Source organism: Pholcus phalangioides, unplaced genomic scaffold, assembly GCF_987345545.1.
Source record: "Pholcus phalangioides strain wild (caught in Gottingen) unplaced genomic scaffold, Ppha-v1.0 ptg000004l_1, whole genome shotgun sequence".
NCBI classification, from domain to species: domain Eukaryota; kingdom Metazoa; phylum Arthropoda; class Arachnida; order Araneae; family Pholcidae; genus Pholcus; species Pholcus phalangioides.
The window spans coordinates 50,183,917-50,202,432 of NW_028301597.1; the positions used below are offsets into that span (position 1 = coordinate 50,183,917).

The following is an 18,516-nucleotide window of genomic DNA, read 5'->3' on the forward strand; positions in this document are numbered from 1 at the left end:
AAAAAATAGTTTGATTATTGTATTCATGTGACCGGTTGAAAAGTATGACTAGTAATTTAAATAATTTATTTAGAAATGCACATTCAAAAGTATTATTATTCCTATGTACCCATATATAAATCAGGGTTATTTAACCCTCTTGAAACTAAGTAACAAAAATGCAAATGGAAGTCACATAATTTTAGAAAGACTTTTTTTCATATGCATTTCATTGTTCTCTTGTTGAGTTTCACCCTTCCATAATTTCAAATCAAATCAAATCAATTTATTCATTTACAACATACAAAGATTTAGATTAGTTTAAACAAAACAAAACATATTTATCATCCAGAGGCTGTGATGCCTGTACGGATGATTGAAAATTTACATAATTAATGAATAAAATATCTAAAAATATACGACATGAACAGAAACATTAAAAAAAAAAAAAAGAGACAGATATACAACATAAAAGAGACAAAATTATCACTGTCAAATAAAAAAATACGTAAAGATAAAAAAAAATCAAGAACGAAAAAACGTACACAACACAAAAAAAGACAAAGTTCTTAATGCATGGCGAGAAATGTAAAATAAAACAAAACATTATAGATAAAAAATATATGAGGGAAAAAATTAAACTCGCACATACATAGACAAACACAAACAAGAACAAAATTTTTTTATTGAAAAAATATGCATAATTAAAGTGGCAAAGCTAAATTGAATAAATTTTATTGCTCCTCCTAAAGGTCAAAATAAGAGTCTACATCGTCTATTGAAATTAATAATTTGAATAATGATTTTTTAAATGCCGCGTGTGTGGGTATATTTTGTATTTCTAGCGGTAGTGAATTATATAATTTCGGAGCTAAATAATAAAAATGTTTACGAAAAATTTCTTTCCTAAAAGTAGGAATACGGTAAATCATATGAGGTCTACGCTCGGAAACATTATCTTTTAAACTGCATAAGCCTTTATTACGGTTTAAGAACAGAATAATACGAAAAATAGCATTATGGCGTAAAGGAAGTAGATTAAGATTTCTAAAAATTGTAGAGGAATGAGGCTTATCCCGATTCAAAGTTTTGAAAACTCTTTTTTGTATTGAAAATAAAGGCAATAAATTAGTTTTATAATCACCACCCCATATAATTACACCATAATTTATAAGTGAATAAAACCAAGCATAGTAAAGGTCTTTTAAGAAATTAGCGGAAACTTTCTTACTTATATAATAAAAATTATATAAAACAAAACGGAGTTTTTTAAGTAGTTCATGAACATGAGATTTCCATTTTAAATTGCTGTCTACATTTAAACCCAAGTATTTAATACTATTTACTTCTTGAATTGCATCGCAATGACAATGAGGTTGAAAATCACAAGCGAGGGTATGAAATTTTAGATTAAGATGTAAATCAGATTTCATAAGATTGAAATTAACGTATTTTGTCTTCTGTAAATTTAATTTTAAATCATTAGCATAGAACCATTTTTGAATTAATATTAGATCGTGGTTAATATGATTCTTAAGTCTGTCAAGATCATCACACGAATACATTAAAACAGAATCATCGGCATAAGTGATCATGGAACCGTCAAATTCTAAATTACAAAGATCATTAATGAAAATCAGAAAAAGTAAAGGACCCAATATAGATCCTTGTGGGACTCCTCTATTTATATGGACATAATTACTGAAATTATCCTGTATTTTGACTCTTTGTTCTCTATTATATAAATATGAAGTGAACCAATTTAAAATATGACCCCGAATACCAGCTGAATTAAGTTTTTGAATGAGAATATAATGGTTCACATTGTCAAAAGCCTTTGAAATATCTAAAAATATTGCAACAGTAAATTTGTTCTTGTCAATGCCATTATAAATAAATTTCGAAAACGCCAAAAGGGCATTTTCAGCACCTCGTCCCTTTAGAAAACCAAATTGGTTTTTAGCAAAAAAATTCACAGAATACAAAAAATTATATATTCTAATTGAAAGAATTTTTTCAATAAGTTTAGAAAAAATCGGTACAATTGAGATAGGCCTATAATTCAGCAGAGAATTTTTATCGCCAGCTTTAAAAACAGGAGTGATAGTAGCTCGTTTCAGTGACTCAGGAAATACAGTAAGTTGAAATGAGGTATTTATGAACTTTGTGATAAATGCGACATTATTTGCAGCAAACTCTTTAATCAAGTAAATATTAATTCCATCGTAATCATACGAATTAGTTTTAGAAAAAGAATTTAAAGTGCTATGTACCTCAAGATCGACTACATCAAAAAAGGCAAAGGAATTTATGGTAGGCGCAAGGTATTTTTTAAAATCATCATTGTTACCAAATAAAGACGTATTGTGGCTTATATGATCAAAGTGGGTGTTGAATTGATTTGCAAGTTCTAGAGTATCAGTAGAATCTGGCAACACAATAGCTTTATTTTGTTTTTCCACAATACTGTTAATAAATTCCCATTTCTTTTTATTAGTATCGCATTTCATAAACTGTTGCTTGTAATATTCATTTTTAACTAATTTAATACGGATTTTAAGCTCATTGGCTGTGCATTGATACGCTGTTCTGTAGATTCTATCAAATGGATATTTCCGCATTTTTTTATACAGTTTTTCTTTTCTACGAACCATACGTAACAATTCGTTTGTCATCCAATTATTATTAAATTTATGCGTTCTCCTAGTGCGATATTTGAAATTATTTTTAATAGAATTCAATGCAAATGCAAAAGTTTTATATTGCGTATCGATATCAACATTATCCCTCCAATTGTATTTATAACTATTTAGAAAATTAGAAAGCATATTTTTGTCTATTACTGTAAAATACCTACAATCAGAAATTTTTGAGCTTGGAACTGTATTATGGCTCAGTTTCATAACTATGGGAAAATGATCAGTTAGATTATTAATAATTATTCCAGAAGAAATAGTGGATGGGTTATTTTGTGATTTAAAAAAAATATGATCGATGCAAGTGGATGTATCTCTCACTCTAGTAGGCTTATTTATCAGACACTTAAAACCATATTGGCTTAGACAGTTCAGGTAATCAAGGACGTCAATACTGTTTGTTAAAATGTCTATATTTAAATCCCCTATAATTATAATATTATCGAAATTAAGGTTGGATAAAACAGATTGGAGCTCATTATTAAATTCAGCTATTGTGAATTGGTGAGAACGATAGATAGATAAGAGTGCAATATTAAATTCCCTACTGAATAATAGGATACATTCAGCCGTATTGAAATGAATATCAATCTGATTAAAAATAAGATTTTTCCGTACAAAGACTGCGATTCCCCCCGACCTGCTATTTTCTCTGCAACAGAAAAAAGAGTTGAAATTATCCAACTTATTATACAAGTTCACTTCATTACTATAAATCCAAATTTCAGAAAAAATTAATAAAGATATTTTGTTCAAACAACCTGAAAATTCTGCTAAAAAATTATCATAGTTAGCTCGCAAACTCTGAATATTTGTATGAAATATATTTAAACTATACTTGGTTGGTAAAGACGTAAAAAATGCACTTATATCATCCAGACCTGTAATAATTTTACAATCATAATCAGGTTCAGTTATTATATCAGTTAAGTAATCGAAGGTAAATCCTTTTCAGAGTTTATTCGTATGACTCTGGATGATTCATTCTTTCGCAAAAAAATTTTGCCGTCACGTACCCAACCAAACTTATAGTCATGCTCAGCTTTAAATTTTCGTACATGGAAAAACAACTTCTTCAGCTCAGGAGTTAAATGTTCATTGAAATATACCGGGATAGTAGAGAATCGGGAATTGATTTGTGACGCACTTACTTTTTTATCTTTCAGTTTCTTCAACACCTGATCACGCACCAGCTTAGACGAGAATTGAACGATAATCGGTTTAGGTTTGTCTTTATTCATACTAGGCACACGGTGAGCGACCATTATACTGTTGATCATTTCACATTCAGCCAAATCTTCGATCTTAGATAAGATCTGGGACAGATTCTCATTTTCTGATTCCGGGACATTAGTAACCTCCATGTTAGTACGCCTTGAATATTGCTTCAACTCAGTGATGTCATATTGCAGTTTCCTCATTTCGGATTTGATCTCTATATTTTCAGTTGCGAGAGTCTCATTCCTTGATTGCAATTCCTCATTTTTGTTCTGTAGCTGAATTATAGAGTCCTTCAGGTCTTTCATGACAGCATTATTGAAATCGATCACTTGCTTAAATTCTTCCAACTTGTTGGTTACGAAGTCCTTGAGATCGGTGTTTTGTTGCACAATCCTCTCCAAGAAATCCGAAATATTCGGGCAATCACTACCGCCAGCAAAAGTATCCCTGGGAGAGGACGTACACGCTACACAAGTCCATTTCCTCTGTTTATCCTGTGACAGTTTACGTGCAGCCTTACCGCTGAATCCGCCACACGTGAAATGGAAACTTCGTTGGCACCCGCTACATTTGAGTGAATCGGAAACCTCAACTGAATCCGAGCACGTGTCACACTTCGGCATGATTAAACGATGTAATTAGATGACAGGAGCTTAAACACTTACATAAATTAAATCATCAACAATTACTTGAACCTATTAATAAAAAAATTAGCCACCAAACTTCGAGAAAATTACTAAAAATTAAGAAAATTTACGGAGCGACAAGTAAACACAACCTACGGGGTACGCTGTTGCCACTCCTTCTGCTTTACATCTCATTTTTAGTTTTCTTGAATGATTCAAGCTAAAATTCATTCATTTAACATAGCACTAATTTCTAGTACATCTATTTACACTTCAAGCCTGTATTTGTGTTGAAAATATATATTTTCATAGCATAGTCTGGAGCACAGTGGGACATTTTTTTGGTTTGCAAAATATTTTTTGGTACAAATACTACTGAGATCAATGCTTTGAGAAAATTAATGTGTAAATATAAGTAATAGAGCAATATTCATGATTTTTTTAGATAGATTGGTTCATAAATTTCAGAGAGAAAAAAAAAATAATAACTTCAAAAGTGGTCCACTGTGCTCCACCTTTCTCTACAGCAGATGGTTTATATCAATACACATATATAAGCAGTTGAAGAAATTTTGGAAGGTCAAGAATCATCTTTACCTGAAGCACATCAAATAGTTTGTTTTTCCTTCAGCTTTTATGTTATGCTCTTTTCAAATTGTGAGAGTAGAAAACAATTTTATAATCATATTAAGTATTTATTTTTTGTATAACATAGTCAGTTTTTAAACATTACATACAGTTAATGTGTATATTTTCAACGGGAATTTTTATATCGAAAAGCAATAGTAGGGCTTTGATGTGACCATTTAAAAACTGTCAAATACCTGTCAACCCTTGCCTAAGAGTGACCCCTTAACGAGGTTTGACTGTACTTTCACTCTTCTTTTCTTAGTGACATTTTCATCGTAAAACTGCTAAACCTACTCTTAACCCGTTACTTCTGTATCTTATCCAAAGCTCAAAAAAGTATTTACATCTTGTTGTTCAAAACAATGTTTAACACTTTTTTTTTTAGCAAATTAACTTTTTCTGTCATTTCTTAATTTGAATATAGCACTTACAAGAAGGAACAAAATTGCAAGCAAATCTTCAGGCATCATTAAATCAGTTGGAAAAAGTGAGTTCTCATATTGCTTTAAGGTTTTTTTTGGAGAACTGATAACATTTTCTTCAAATGTACCTTGTTATGTGAATTGAGATTTTTTTCCAGCAGACGCTGTTTTGTTTGATACTAACATTTTTTTAACCATTACTATAATTTCTTGCAAGTCACTGAAAAGCTCATTTTTTCTTTTGCTCTATTTAGTACAAGAAAAGTTACGAGAAAGCATGTAAAGAGTCAGAGAAAGCCAATGAAAATTACCAAAAAGCTCATGCTGATCTTCATCTTTCTCGGATGGAACTGAATAAAGTAAGTTTTAAGTTGAATGTAATACAATGATACAATTTATAACAAGAAAAATATTGTACATACAGAAATAATAATACTTTTCAAAAAAAGGAAAGAAAAAAAAGGAATGTGTGCAAAAAAAATAAAAGCACTATCCAATGTAAACATATTCAAACAATGAAGTCTCTCTTCATAACTCAAGCGCCATGCGCCAATAATGACACGCATAGCCTTTCTCTGCACCCCTTCAACCAAGTCCATGTCCCTCTGTAGGTATGGTCTCCAAAACCTTACAGCATACTCCAGTCCAGGATGAACCAAGCTTCAGAAAAGTGGAAAAATAACTTTCGGAGAACGCGAAGAGACCTTTTTTTGAAAATGAAACTGAGCATTTTATTCGCTTTTTTGATCACTTTTGAACAATGTTCAGAAAACCTAAGCTGCTTGTCAATGAGAATTCCCAAATCGGTGACCCTATTTGCATCCGTGATAGTGACACCATTCAACTCGTAAGAGAATCGTGGGTTGTTCAAACAAAAATGAGTGACCATGCACTTGTCAATGCTAAACGTCATGTTCCATTCATTTTCCCATTCTGCAATCTTGTTTAAGTTGGTCTGCATCAACTCCCTATCGCTCTGATTCCTGATTACCTACATTAGCTTCACGTCATCTGCGAATTTACTAACAATCCCATCGATACCCTGATCGATTTTATCGATAAAAAGTGAAAAAAGTATGGAGCCAAGGACATTTCCTTGAGGAACTCCACTTGTGATGCCTGTCCAACCAGAGAATTCCCCGTTCACCATAACTCGTTGCGACCTATCTCTTAACCACAATTCTATCCAATTCAGCAAGTTGCCCCCAATTCCAATCTCGTGTAAACACTTCAAGAGTTTACCATGTTGGACCCGATTGAATGCCTTCTAGAAATCAAGGTAAACAATATCTATTTTTGGCCTTAGTCACGTGATCATAAAAGCAACGGAGGTTAGTTACACATGACTTCCCCCTTCCTGAACCCATGCTGATTATCCAACAATACACTATTCTCGTCTACCCACTTCACCAATTCCTTTTTGATAATAATTTCCTAAATTTTCGTGAGGGAGCTCGTCAAACTTACTGGACGATAATTGGACACAGCCTCTCTACTACCCTTTTTAAATATCGGAACAACATCAATCTCTTGATGAATTGGTTTCTCGCATTATTATGTACCATTTCATCATGTTAAATAAAGTTTTCAAAAAAAAAATTCCAATCTCTTGGGACGATACTCTCAGCACTACTACTCCTGCAAAACTGTGCGAATGGCCCCCAACAATTCATTAGTTCATTCTCTGAGGACCCTATGATAGATATCATCTGGTCCTGATGCTTTGCTCCCGAATAAATTTTTTAGAAGATTTAGAACCTCCACATCTTCTACTTGAATATTGTTGAGGATTTTATTACTCCATGCAACACCTGTACATTGAATACCATATTCTATATTAAAAACTGACGCGGAAAAGTCATTGAAAGCACTACACATACCTACATTGCTCTCTGCCCTAGACCTTCCTATTGAAAGGGGGTTAACTGTCCCCTTACATCGATTATTGGTGTATCTAAAAATGATTTTTGATCAGAGCCAATGTTGTCTGCCAACCTAGGCTTCATAACTTCCTTTTTATTATCCCTTATATAACTTTCTTCAATGCCTTTCTTTTATCAGTAAACAATGACAGATCATCTCGTTCACTTTTATACTCTCTGAGTGGACTTTTCTTTTTAAGATAAAAGTTACTATCCATCAACCATAGGGGGTCACGATGTGCAAATACGCTTTTTTGAACAAAGGGAATAACATTGTGCAAAACAGAAGATAGCTTCATACTAAATTCTTCCCATTGACTTACCACACCGACTGATTCCAACTGTCTGACCAGACATGACCCAGGCTTTGTCCCTCCCGGGATATAAGCCTTTTACCCGTGTGGATTGGATCGTGCTGGGGAGGACAAAAACAAGGAACCAGTCTTTTGTTATCAACCTTACCCGAAGAAAACTTACAGAGAAAACTGATGACACGATGATCACTGGAAGAAAACTCGTCCCCCACCGAAACATGTTCAACAAGATCCTTAGAAGTTGTGAGAACTAAATCCAAAATAGCAGTACCCCATTGGCTTCTGATGCATGCTGATAATAAAAAATGATAGAGCACCAACTTAAGAAAGTCCTTTTCATATTGATCTCTAGCTGAAAGATTCTCCCAATCTATATCCAGGTAATTGAAATCTCCTAGTATTACAACCTTCTTATGCCTACATATGTAGGAAATTTCATCATGAAGTTTGGCGATGTAGTTGGTATCCCTAGTTGGTGGATTGTAACAAACCCCAACAATAAGTTTATGACATCTTTTGTTCTCAAGCTCAACCCATATAGTTTCAATATCACTTCTCTTCACGTTACACTCTCTAGCCTTCAAACATGATTTTATGTATATCAACACTCCACCCACTTTCCTTATCAGATTTATTTCTCAAAAAGTATCGTATCCTGAGATATGTAAGAAAGATTAACCTCCATCATTTGCCCAAGATTCTGTAATGGCTATAAGATCCAGGTACTCCACAGCTACCATAGTTTCTAAAAGATCTTTCTTATTACCCAAGCTCCTGGCATTTATTAGCACTCATTTTGATTTGCCCTGTGATTTAGTGTCAATTGAGGAGCCATCCAAGTCAGAGGGGGATAATTCCCTGTCAGCACTGTTGTGATTATCATTAACTAACCCACATTCCCGACTACATGGTCTGGGAGTGAAAACCTGACCAAAACCTATCGTAAACCTCCCAGTCCCCCTCCTATTCAGATGAATTGCATCCCAATGAAGCCACCTATCAGTAAATGCAGGAAGCTCCAAGAACGTGACCACAAGTGAGGAGCAAATGTCCTTCAGGCCTAAATTGAATTGGTGGATCCTACTCCTATACCCCTCCCCACTACCCCTTGGCACTACTGGAATTAGTGCCACATATGAACCCCCCTCCCTAGCAGATAATAGTAAATCCTGGTACTCTGACGGAGACTTGCTAATATTCGCTTGTACCTGATTCGTTCCCACCCACAGGATTACCTACAAGGGCAACTTTTGGCGATGAAAAACATCTTAAACATTGCTAATCTTCCCCACAAGAAGACAACAGTACTCGAAACCCTTAAAATCCCTACATACTCTGTTCCCTAACCATAGAATAGCTGATGATTAAACGCCCTATCACTATCCCCCTCTACCTCATTCACGACCACCCATCCACCCTCTAAACTATTATTGTTCACGGAGATTGCTTCCTCATCGACGGATGGCTCCGTAATAACTGGGCCCTCTAAAACCCTAACTCTCTCTCGTAATGCTTCGACCTTAAGTTCCAACCTTGCCCTATCCAAACACCTCTTACAGTTGAAACTATCAGCTACTATTCCCGTAGATCAGGAAAACCTCCTATCGCAAACCCTGCACAGCACTAATCGAGCTCGAGCATACTAACACTATTGCTAAAAACTTTATAATAACACTTAAAGAATAGGAAAATGAGAAACTTTAACAGGAAATTAAAATAACGTAAATTACATTACAATACAAAATGTACGTAAAAGATTGTATGAAAAAATTAAGTAAAATTAAATGTTCAACACTAAATCACGAGGAAGAAATATGTATGTATATAAAGAATGAAATACACTTCAAAAAAAGTATTAAGATACAAAGTAAAATTTATACTTATTAGTATTAGCTAACTATCTATTCACTAACACTAAATCAATAGGACCCAAAATGAGAAAAACAAAAATTACTGAGAATACCTGGGAAAAAGTTCGCTAACACTAATTCCCAAAAAAAGTAACTTGTATCAATGAAACAGGAAAAACCCAAAAAATGGTGGAAAACAAAGAACCAATTATTCCCTCCTATACGAGCACGTGGGTAGAGAAATTTATTATCGATAAAAAAGCAATGGTCACAAACCTGGCGAAAGTACATTGAAAATGAAATGAGAATGAGAAAAAAAAATTTAAGTTGACCAAAAATATACACACAACGAAAATGAAAAAAGTTAAGAGCAATAAAAAAAAAAACACTTATCTTGCAAATTCAGCTATGGAAGTCCAAAAAATCCAGTGACAAAATCAAACTAAAGAGAATAAACTCACAATCTGGAAAAATAAAGAGAAGACTGCAGTGTTTAATCCAAAAAATGAGCAAATAAAGTGTCTGATAAGAATTTTATTGGGAATTTCATCAGCACTTCTGCGTTTGTTATTACCTTACCCACTCGTATCTATTAAAACAGTGAATTTACTTGGTAAGGATAGGTCAGAGTAAGTATTCCCAATGCAAGTAGATGTGTGACGAAGTATTATTGCATAACTATTTGAAGAATTTTTGTTTTAACCATGTGGTTGCAGTTTGTGAACTCTTTGCTTTTTCTTCTTTGTTTTTCAGGCCAAAGCGAATAGCATTGCAAAGCTTCAATATTGTGAAGAATGTAAGAGTGAGTATTCAAATCAGCTCCAGAAAACAAATGAAGCACAAAGACAACATTACACAGAATTGATGCCTAAAGTTTTTCAGGTCAGCTTTCAAGCATTAGCAACAACAGTTAATACTATTTTACATATGCTCCATGTGATCAGTTTTTTGATATGTGTTGAAAATTTAAAATGAAGAGTTATCCCTTAAATTGAAAATTATAAGTTTGTTAAAAGTTTTAGCAATAAGTGACTATGTCAATAGAAGAAAGAGGTATTAAATATATGTTTTCAAAATATGTTACAACCATTCTCTAATCAAATGTTTGTATGCATAAAAATATACAGGTGCATGTGTTTAAACTGAACTATTTAAATTCAAACTGAACTCACTCTTATGATATAAAAAAAAGTTATTTGTAATGCAAATAAACATAAATATATTTCCTATTGATTCAAGTTACATTTTCCCTGAAAAAATCTAAATTTCTCATTTCAAGTTTAAAAAAAAGTTTTTTATTCATTCAATGTCATAAGTTAATATAATAAATTTTTAATTTTTTTAGCAATTCCAAGATATGGATGAGAGAAGAATCTTATCTATTCAGCTTTTCATGAAGCAGGCCACTGGGGTACAGAGGCAAGCTATTCCTGCTGTGGGCAAATGTCTTGATGAAATGGACATTGCAGCAGACTCTATAGATCCTAAAGATGTTAGTCTGCTTTTGGAATAATTTAATAATGTTATTTGTTGATTTATTTCATTATTATGTAATCATAGTCATACACGAGATAGATACTTCCTTACTGCTAAACAAGCTAAATTAAAAGTATAAAATATTTTTTCCTTGTTTTTTTTATGTCATTATTTATTTTTTTGCTCAAAATGTTGTATTTGTTGTGGTGTGATCAAGAAATGTGGTTACAATAAAGCTTTTGCCTTTCATGTGAACAATTCTAATTTCAGTTTCTGAGAACTTTTGATCTTTTATTCAGGTGACAAAATTTTTAGTTATTATTCATACAATAAACTTATGTTTATTATGTCAGTAATTACTTTATGGTTTTTCTGTCATCATTGCTCATTCTAGGATTCAAATATTGTTGTGAGTAGGTATAGAAGTGGTAATCCTATTCCTGGTGATATACCATTTGAGGAACACAAAGTAACACCTATCAAGGAAGAAGATGGTGGTGATGAATCACCTCCTTTATTCTTGAACAAGTCTGATACTCTCAAAGGAACTGTCTCATTACAAAAGCCAAAAAGACGAGGTGGACTCTTTTCAATATTCAATGCCCACAAAGTGAGCATATTACAATTATGTGAAATATATACTAAAATCGCTCTCTTCTGTTATTTTGTAGCATTAATTCTGAAATTTCATAAAATTTATTCTCTACCTGTTCATCCATCCTCTTATCTTTAACCTGTTTGATATTTGAATAGTTTTTTTATTTTACTGTAAACCTTTGATTTAATAGACCTCAATTGCATGGACTTCAGACAATCAAAGTTTCTAATAGAATCCATACCTTTCGGGCTGTTATGCTGTGTTTGAGGCTTTTCAAAAGCAGATGTTTTATCCACATCTGTAGTGAATATCATCATTGCAGTTGGTTTCTAGCAAGGAGATGAATTGCAATGCATGATAATGTCCACTACTACAGTGGATGAAAAATCTGCTTGTAAAAAGCCTTGAACACAGCATAGCAGCCTGAAAGGTAGGATTTTTATTATAAACTCTGATCGTGAAAGCCTGCCTTCTCTTTTCGATCAAAGTTTCATTGCTTGTTTTTTCTTCCTTCAAATGAAATCTTGAATGTATGTTTTATTAGTATTATGTTCTCAAAATATTGATGACTTATGCTCTAACGTGGCTGTTATCCAGTTTTTCAATGAGACTGTGTGACAATAAAAAAATGTTTCTTAAAGAAATGATGGCTGTATTTAGAAACAAACAATTTAGAAGACACGCGGAAGTCAGCACGTTAAATTTGTACTACAACATTCTAATTGAGTATTAATTGGGTTTCAACATTAGAAAAGGGTGTGAAATATATTAAGGTAGCACAACTACAGTGATACCTTGATACCTTGGTTTTCATTGATAATCCATTTGAAAACAATCGGTGGAAGCAGAGGCAATTATTTCCATGTGAATCAATGTAAATCCAATTAATTTGTTCCAGACACTCAAAAATAATAACAAAAACATATTTTATAGAGAATTAATAGAGTGCTTAATACTAAAAACTGCACCTTCGCCATGCCTAGTAATACTGTGTATGCAGTGCACATCTTCAATTTTTTGAACCAGCCTCTTCTGGCCTTAAAATCACCAAGTGCAGTAGCACTCGTTCCAGGCATTTTCTTAATGAGATCGGCATGTAACAGTCAAGCCTTTTCACATGACAGCCTCCGAAACAGAATCGCCATCTAACTGTTTTTGAATGATCCAAATTAATAATAGCTGTTCTACATCTTTAATCGCTTGTGATCTCTATTTAGTTAGCAAATTCACACCTTTCGCTGCAATCGCCTCCTTTATTGCTTCCTTTTTCGCCACAATGGAACTTATCATGGATGGTGACTTCTCGTACATGTGGCAGATTTCAGCAATTTTAATTCTGCTCTGGTATTTTTCAATGATCTTCGAAGGACACTGCTGGTTATACAAACTTTCTTAGGTTCCATGGATTTGTTTGGCAAGACGCGTGGGATGATGCTCGCACAATGAAAAGCAATGCCGCCCCGAGTAAGAGAATGGAAATTAACAGTACGGTCACTCGGGCACGGCGATGAAATCCAAGGCAACCAAAGTTTTACTGTATTATAAATGTATAAAAATAAAACTTGGAGATACCACATTTTTATGGAAAAAATTAGCTTTCATAAACAAATTAATGTGTAATTTTAGACACCACTGTAATTATTTTTAAAATGAGTGTAAAAATTTTGAACCTAAAAATGACTTTGAAATTTATTATGTATGCATATTTTCTTATTTTGGTATTTATATATTAATTAGCATCATGGTGACCTGAAAGAAGATTACAGTGATCTTCCCCCTCACCAGAGAAAAAAGAAGCTCACACAAAAAGTTGAAAATCTTGGTAATCAGATCAAACAAGCATATGCAACAAGGTAAATTTTAACATTCTTCAAAATTTTCCACGACTGTGTATTGATTTCATATTTCAGCTGCGTTCAGGTCTCTCTTCCAAGCGTTTTTACTTGGGTTGTTTTATATAATGCCTATTTTTGTATTGATAAATGTATGCGTAAAATTTTGGAGTATCTTCCATAATAAGTGTTTTTAGTTCAAAGCAAACTTCCCTGTAAGATATAATGGAAATTCAAATGATTTTTTTTTTTTTTTTTTGGAATTTTAAAACTACTGGTTATATATTTTTAGTCTATGGCTTTATTCTGTTAACCTCAAAATTATGTAAGGTCTGTATCTACGATATTCTTATTTGGGATTGTGTGATTAAATTTAAATTATATTTTTCCAGCATTGAGGGCAGATTTAATGAGTCCTATATAATTCTCCTATTCTTCATCATGTATTTATTAATAACATAATATTTTGATTTTCATATTAATTATATATGATTTAAAAATTTCTTCCTCTTCAGAGAAGGTGCATTAAAATTAAAAGCGTCTTATGAGGATAACCCTTCGTTGGGAAATGCAGAAATAGTTGACCAAGAAATTGCAGAGACAGACATTAAAATAGAAAAATTAGAAGCCCAACTCCAAAAATTCAAGGTAGTTTTCTGTTTCTTAACAATTTAGTATTTCAGTGTGTATGTATATATATATATGCTGTGAAATTCAATTAGTATAGGAGTTTTGACATTTTAAAATTAAAAAAAACTTCATATATTTCATATTATATGAAAAAATTAATATATAGTGTAGACTCCCAACTATCCGGACTAATGTGATAGAAGGGCAGGCCAGATAACAAAAAAGCCAGATAAGTCAGAATTCTACAAATGCTCACTTCCTACTTAGCCCATATTGTCGAAAAAAGACAAACTTAATTCAGCAATATTTGTTTTGTTTATATATACTGCCGATTCTTGATAATTCTCAAATTCCAATAATTCAAATAATACAAAAACTCTCTCTTATTCACATTCTCTGACCTCATAGCACAGGCCAGTATTTCATTAATATTTGTTATGTATTGTACAGTACAATTTGAAAATTTATTACAGAAAAAGGAAGTATGAGAATAAAAATATTATACTGATTTCAAAGAAAAATTTTATAATGTCTGACTTAAAATTGCAGGAAATATAAAATCAAGTACACATTATACAGTATGAATTCATACTTTTGAAATAAAAAAAACATTAATGTAAAACATAGGCTTGATTCTTACAAAAGCTATTAAAACTTATTTTACTATTCATTGATAAATGATTACACAAATGTGAAAAGGTAGGTCTATGAGAGTCAAAACGCAGTTTTTAGTTTTTGAAAAAGTCCTTGAATATATAGATGATTGCTTCTCCGTTTTAGCCCTCTTCCACAACGCAATGTCTCTCCACTTATGCTAGCTTATATTCCTCTCATTTTAATAGGGATAATATTTAACTAGGCTGAATAGTTGAGAGTTCACTGTATTTACATATCCAAAATTAAGAAAATATTATCCAAAATTAAAAAGTCTGAATGGTATTTTTTGTGGAGAAAAAAAAAGAAAATATCCCCAGAAAAGTTAATAATTTACATGAGCAAAACAGTGGCAAGGCATTCCTCAAATCATGCATCTAAATTTGAATTTTTAATAACTATTTAATAAAATAAATAATTTTCATGTCATAACTTAAATATGGAATTTTAATAACCTTCTTTAAACATTGATTAATCATAAAATCCTTGTGAATGTTGCAGTAAAAAACTCTCATTTTATTTACTTTTTTATGAGTGTTTCGACGCAAACTTAATTCAGCAATATTTCAGTCTTGAAAATTGTTTATATATACAGCCAATTCTCAGTAACTAAAATTCCAATAACTCGAATATCTTGTAAAGTCGAAGTTTTCTTCTTATTAAAACCTTTAATATTATTTCAGTGTTAAATTTTCTTTGAGTCAAAGTTTTTGTGAAGGAAATAAGAAAAAACTACATTTTTATCTTCCTACTGAAGAATTAAAGAAAAAGCCTCCTAGTGAGGATTTTGCTCCTTTTCTCTTCTTCTTTAGTTTTTTGATAAACACTGATCAATGACTAGGAAATTGGTCATCTGTGATTGCAAATTATATGTTGCACATCTGGTTTTGTTGAAATCACCATTTTGTTTTTGCCCAGTTGTGAATGAATCCAGCATTCAAATGCCAGTACAAATTTTGATTGTGCGTAGATTTTTTACAAATTTCAAAGTGAAAGTTGAAAGCTTTAGATTTGAAAGAACAAATTATCTATGAAATGGAAAGAAATCCATTTCTCAAGAAAAGTTTGTTATTAAAAAGTAAGGCATCCCTCTAAATACCTTATCAACTGTCTTAAAAAACAAGGACATTATTCAGACAAGGTTCTGTTCAAAAGGGGATGAAATGCAAGGCAATCAAAAAGATACTGAATTTTTTCATTGAAAGTATTTTTCTCTTTATTCATAATTTTAATTTATAGAGATATTGTGTATACATTCATGATATGTACATCCATGTTTTGTTTTTTCAATATTCTCATCAATAATTAGACATTAGAAGAACTCATCCTTGCCAATTTGATCATGTCCAGTAGTTTGACATTTTTTATTCAGATTATATTTATAAATGACTGTGTTATTATAGAAAAAACCTTTACTTCTCCGAAATTGGAATTTTCTATCAGTCGAACTAACTATAAGTGTTTAGCAGCTGCTGCACATTCAAGTTATCAAGATTTCACTGTATTCTTATAAGATAATATCAATTCTTTAGCAAATATGATATGCATATTTTAAAATTTAGAAGTTGTTTTTTTCACACAATTTGTTTGGAAAAGGGAGAGGTACTAGAGACTTATAATTGTAAAATTTAGATAGAGAAAAGTCATCTTATTAAGATGAGTTTCAGTGCTTTTCAGGCTTGACTATCCAAAAATATCCTTTTATTGTTCATTTTTTATAATTTTTACAAGTAGAAGCTTTTCACACACAATTTAACATGTATTGCTAACATTCAGCACTATGTGTAAAATTCCTCCATGACTGAGCTGCCCTTGGAAAGGACGAGAATGGCAGATCAATCACTCATGTCTGAGCTGAGCTCTAGATCAATTGGAAAGGGATTGATAAGAAGTTGTCATATCCATCATTTTTCACTGTTATTTTTTTCACAGGGTTATCTCGATGAGGCTGAAGGGAAGTCCACAACACCAGATGGTGTCCTAAAAAATGGTGATAATATGTCACTAACAAAGAACAGTGTTGATAGTAACATTCTAAATTCTGGGAAAGTGGTTGCACCAGCTGTGCCACTTCCAAGAAAGTTAGTATTATTTATTAATTTCTTTGTTATTGAAGTGCATACTGTATGTATTGGGATCCTCAGAAAAGTGATATGAGTAAATTCTGTCAGTTTTTCGTTTAAAATTTTCATGAGAGTTTATCTTCGTAGAAAAATTTAAGATTGATTAATCATTTGAACTATGTTATTTTCCGAAATTTGATCGTTTCTTTTTAGTAATATTGTTTGATTAAATTTGAAATTGTAATCATTAGTGTGTTTTGTCTTAATGAGGCACTTACTGAGTAAGATTTATGAATAAGAGTGCATATAGAAAAAAAATACATTATATAGAGGTTCCATTGTGTATAGGTTACATTATAAATAATCTCACCTTTAAGGTGGGTTTCTTGTAATGACACAAAGTATTTGGGATTTACTATAACTGTGTGGTGTTTCGTCAGGGTTATTTATCATAACCAGACAACTGTGGTAGTCATTATCAAAGGACATCGGCCACAAATTTAATTTATTAATAAATGTGAAGTTTCTGTAGCTTGTTCAGGATTGTAACTTTTGAACTATTTTGCTTTTTAATGTTATGCAGAACAAGGTATCAAATAAGGCCACTGCATCATTGAAAGGGGTCTATAGGGCAAGATTTTTTTTTTTTTTTGCTGGCCTCTTATATTGATTTTCTCGTAAATTTATGGTGTGAAATTTTTTTTAAGGTATAGATCTTCCTTGTTCTAGCTTATTTGTGATATGACCAATAATTTTATCTAGGTTCTAATATTGGTTCAATTTGTAACAGAAATTATAATAGAAGATGCAAAATGTGAAAATGCATTTTATAGTAAGTGACTGTTGTATATAAGGTTGATTCCTAAGCTCATAGAAGTAGTTCTATCAGCCTCCTGCTATGTGGAGAGCAATGATATATTTTCATTAAATTTTCTTGTTTAGACCCCCAAGTACATTTAAATTAAATGTACTGTACAGTACAATCCCTTTTTCCCTTCTCAATACACTCTCAAACTCACGGTTTTCAAGAGCTAATCTTGAGCGCCACCTACATTTACGGGGGCAGTTGGTTCTGACCATTATAATTTTAAATTAACAGATAGTATAAGAATTTTTTTTTAATTATTATTTTAATATATTTTTTTAATCTTGGGTGGTGGGGTATGGGTCCTCACACCCTCCTCGTATTGCGCAATTGTAATCAGCTAATTACAATTTCTTAAGGCTTTCCAACTTTGAGTTGGCCATTCCCCCCCCCCCCCCGCCCCCTTCCCAATATGAAAAAAAAACTCTGTTGCCACGACGATCCACAGACATACAACATAAATATGTGTACATTAAGTGCCAAGTGTTGGACGCACACAAACACACTGTTAAGTTTCACCAACATAATAATGCTCTGACATAACTCCCATATTCAGGTGTGAAAATGTGTGGCAGTTAAAGGGTGATAGATCAGAGTGTTGCTGACCATCAGGGAGGGAAAAGAAAATCCTTCCACCAGGAAATCGCTTTGCAAGAATTTGTATGAATAAATGTCAGAATCATTTGCTTTAAATCTAATCAAATGATATTAAAAGGACTAAGGTTTCCGAAATGAAAA

At 32.3% G+C, this 18,516-nt stretch overlaps 1 protein-coding gene across 1 annotated transcript in view; it reads left to right on the forward strand.

The window, feature by feature from the left end:
• LOC149087797 (formin-binding protein 1 homolog) overlaps window positions 1–18,516 on the forward strand; it is an 80,668-nt gene that overhangs the window by 48,921 nt on the left and 13,231 nt on the right. Inside the window, exons 5-12 of the mRNA XM_089231714.1 lie at window positions 5,577–5,639; window positions 5,829–5,933; window positions 10,414–10,542; window positions 11,006–11,152; window positions 11,531–11,746; window positions 13,472–13,587; window positions 14,082–14,214; window positions 16,783–16,931. Coding sequence (XP_089087840.1) covers window positions 5,577–5,639; window positions 5,829–5,933; window positions 10,414–10,542; window positions 11,006–11,152; window positions 11,531–11,746; window positions 13,472–13,587; window positions 14,082–14,214; window positions 16,783–16,931 — 1,058 coding nt within the window. The remainder of the gene's footprint in view (window positions 1–5,576; window positions 5,640–5,828; window positions 5,934–10,413; window positions 10,543–11,005; window positions 11,153–11,530; window positions 11,747–13,471; window positions 13,588–14,081; window positions 14,215–16,782; window positions 16,932–18,516) is intronic.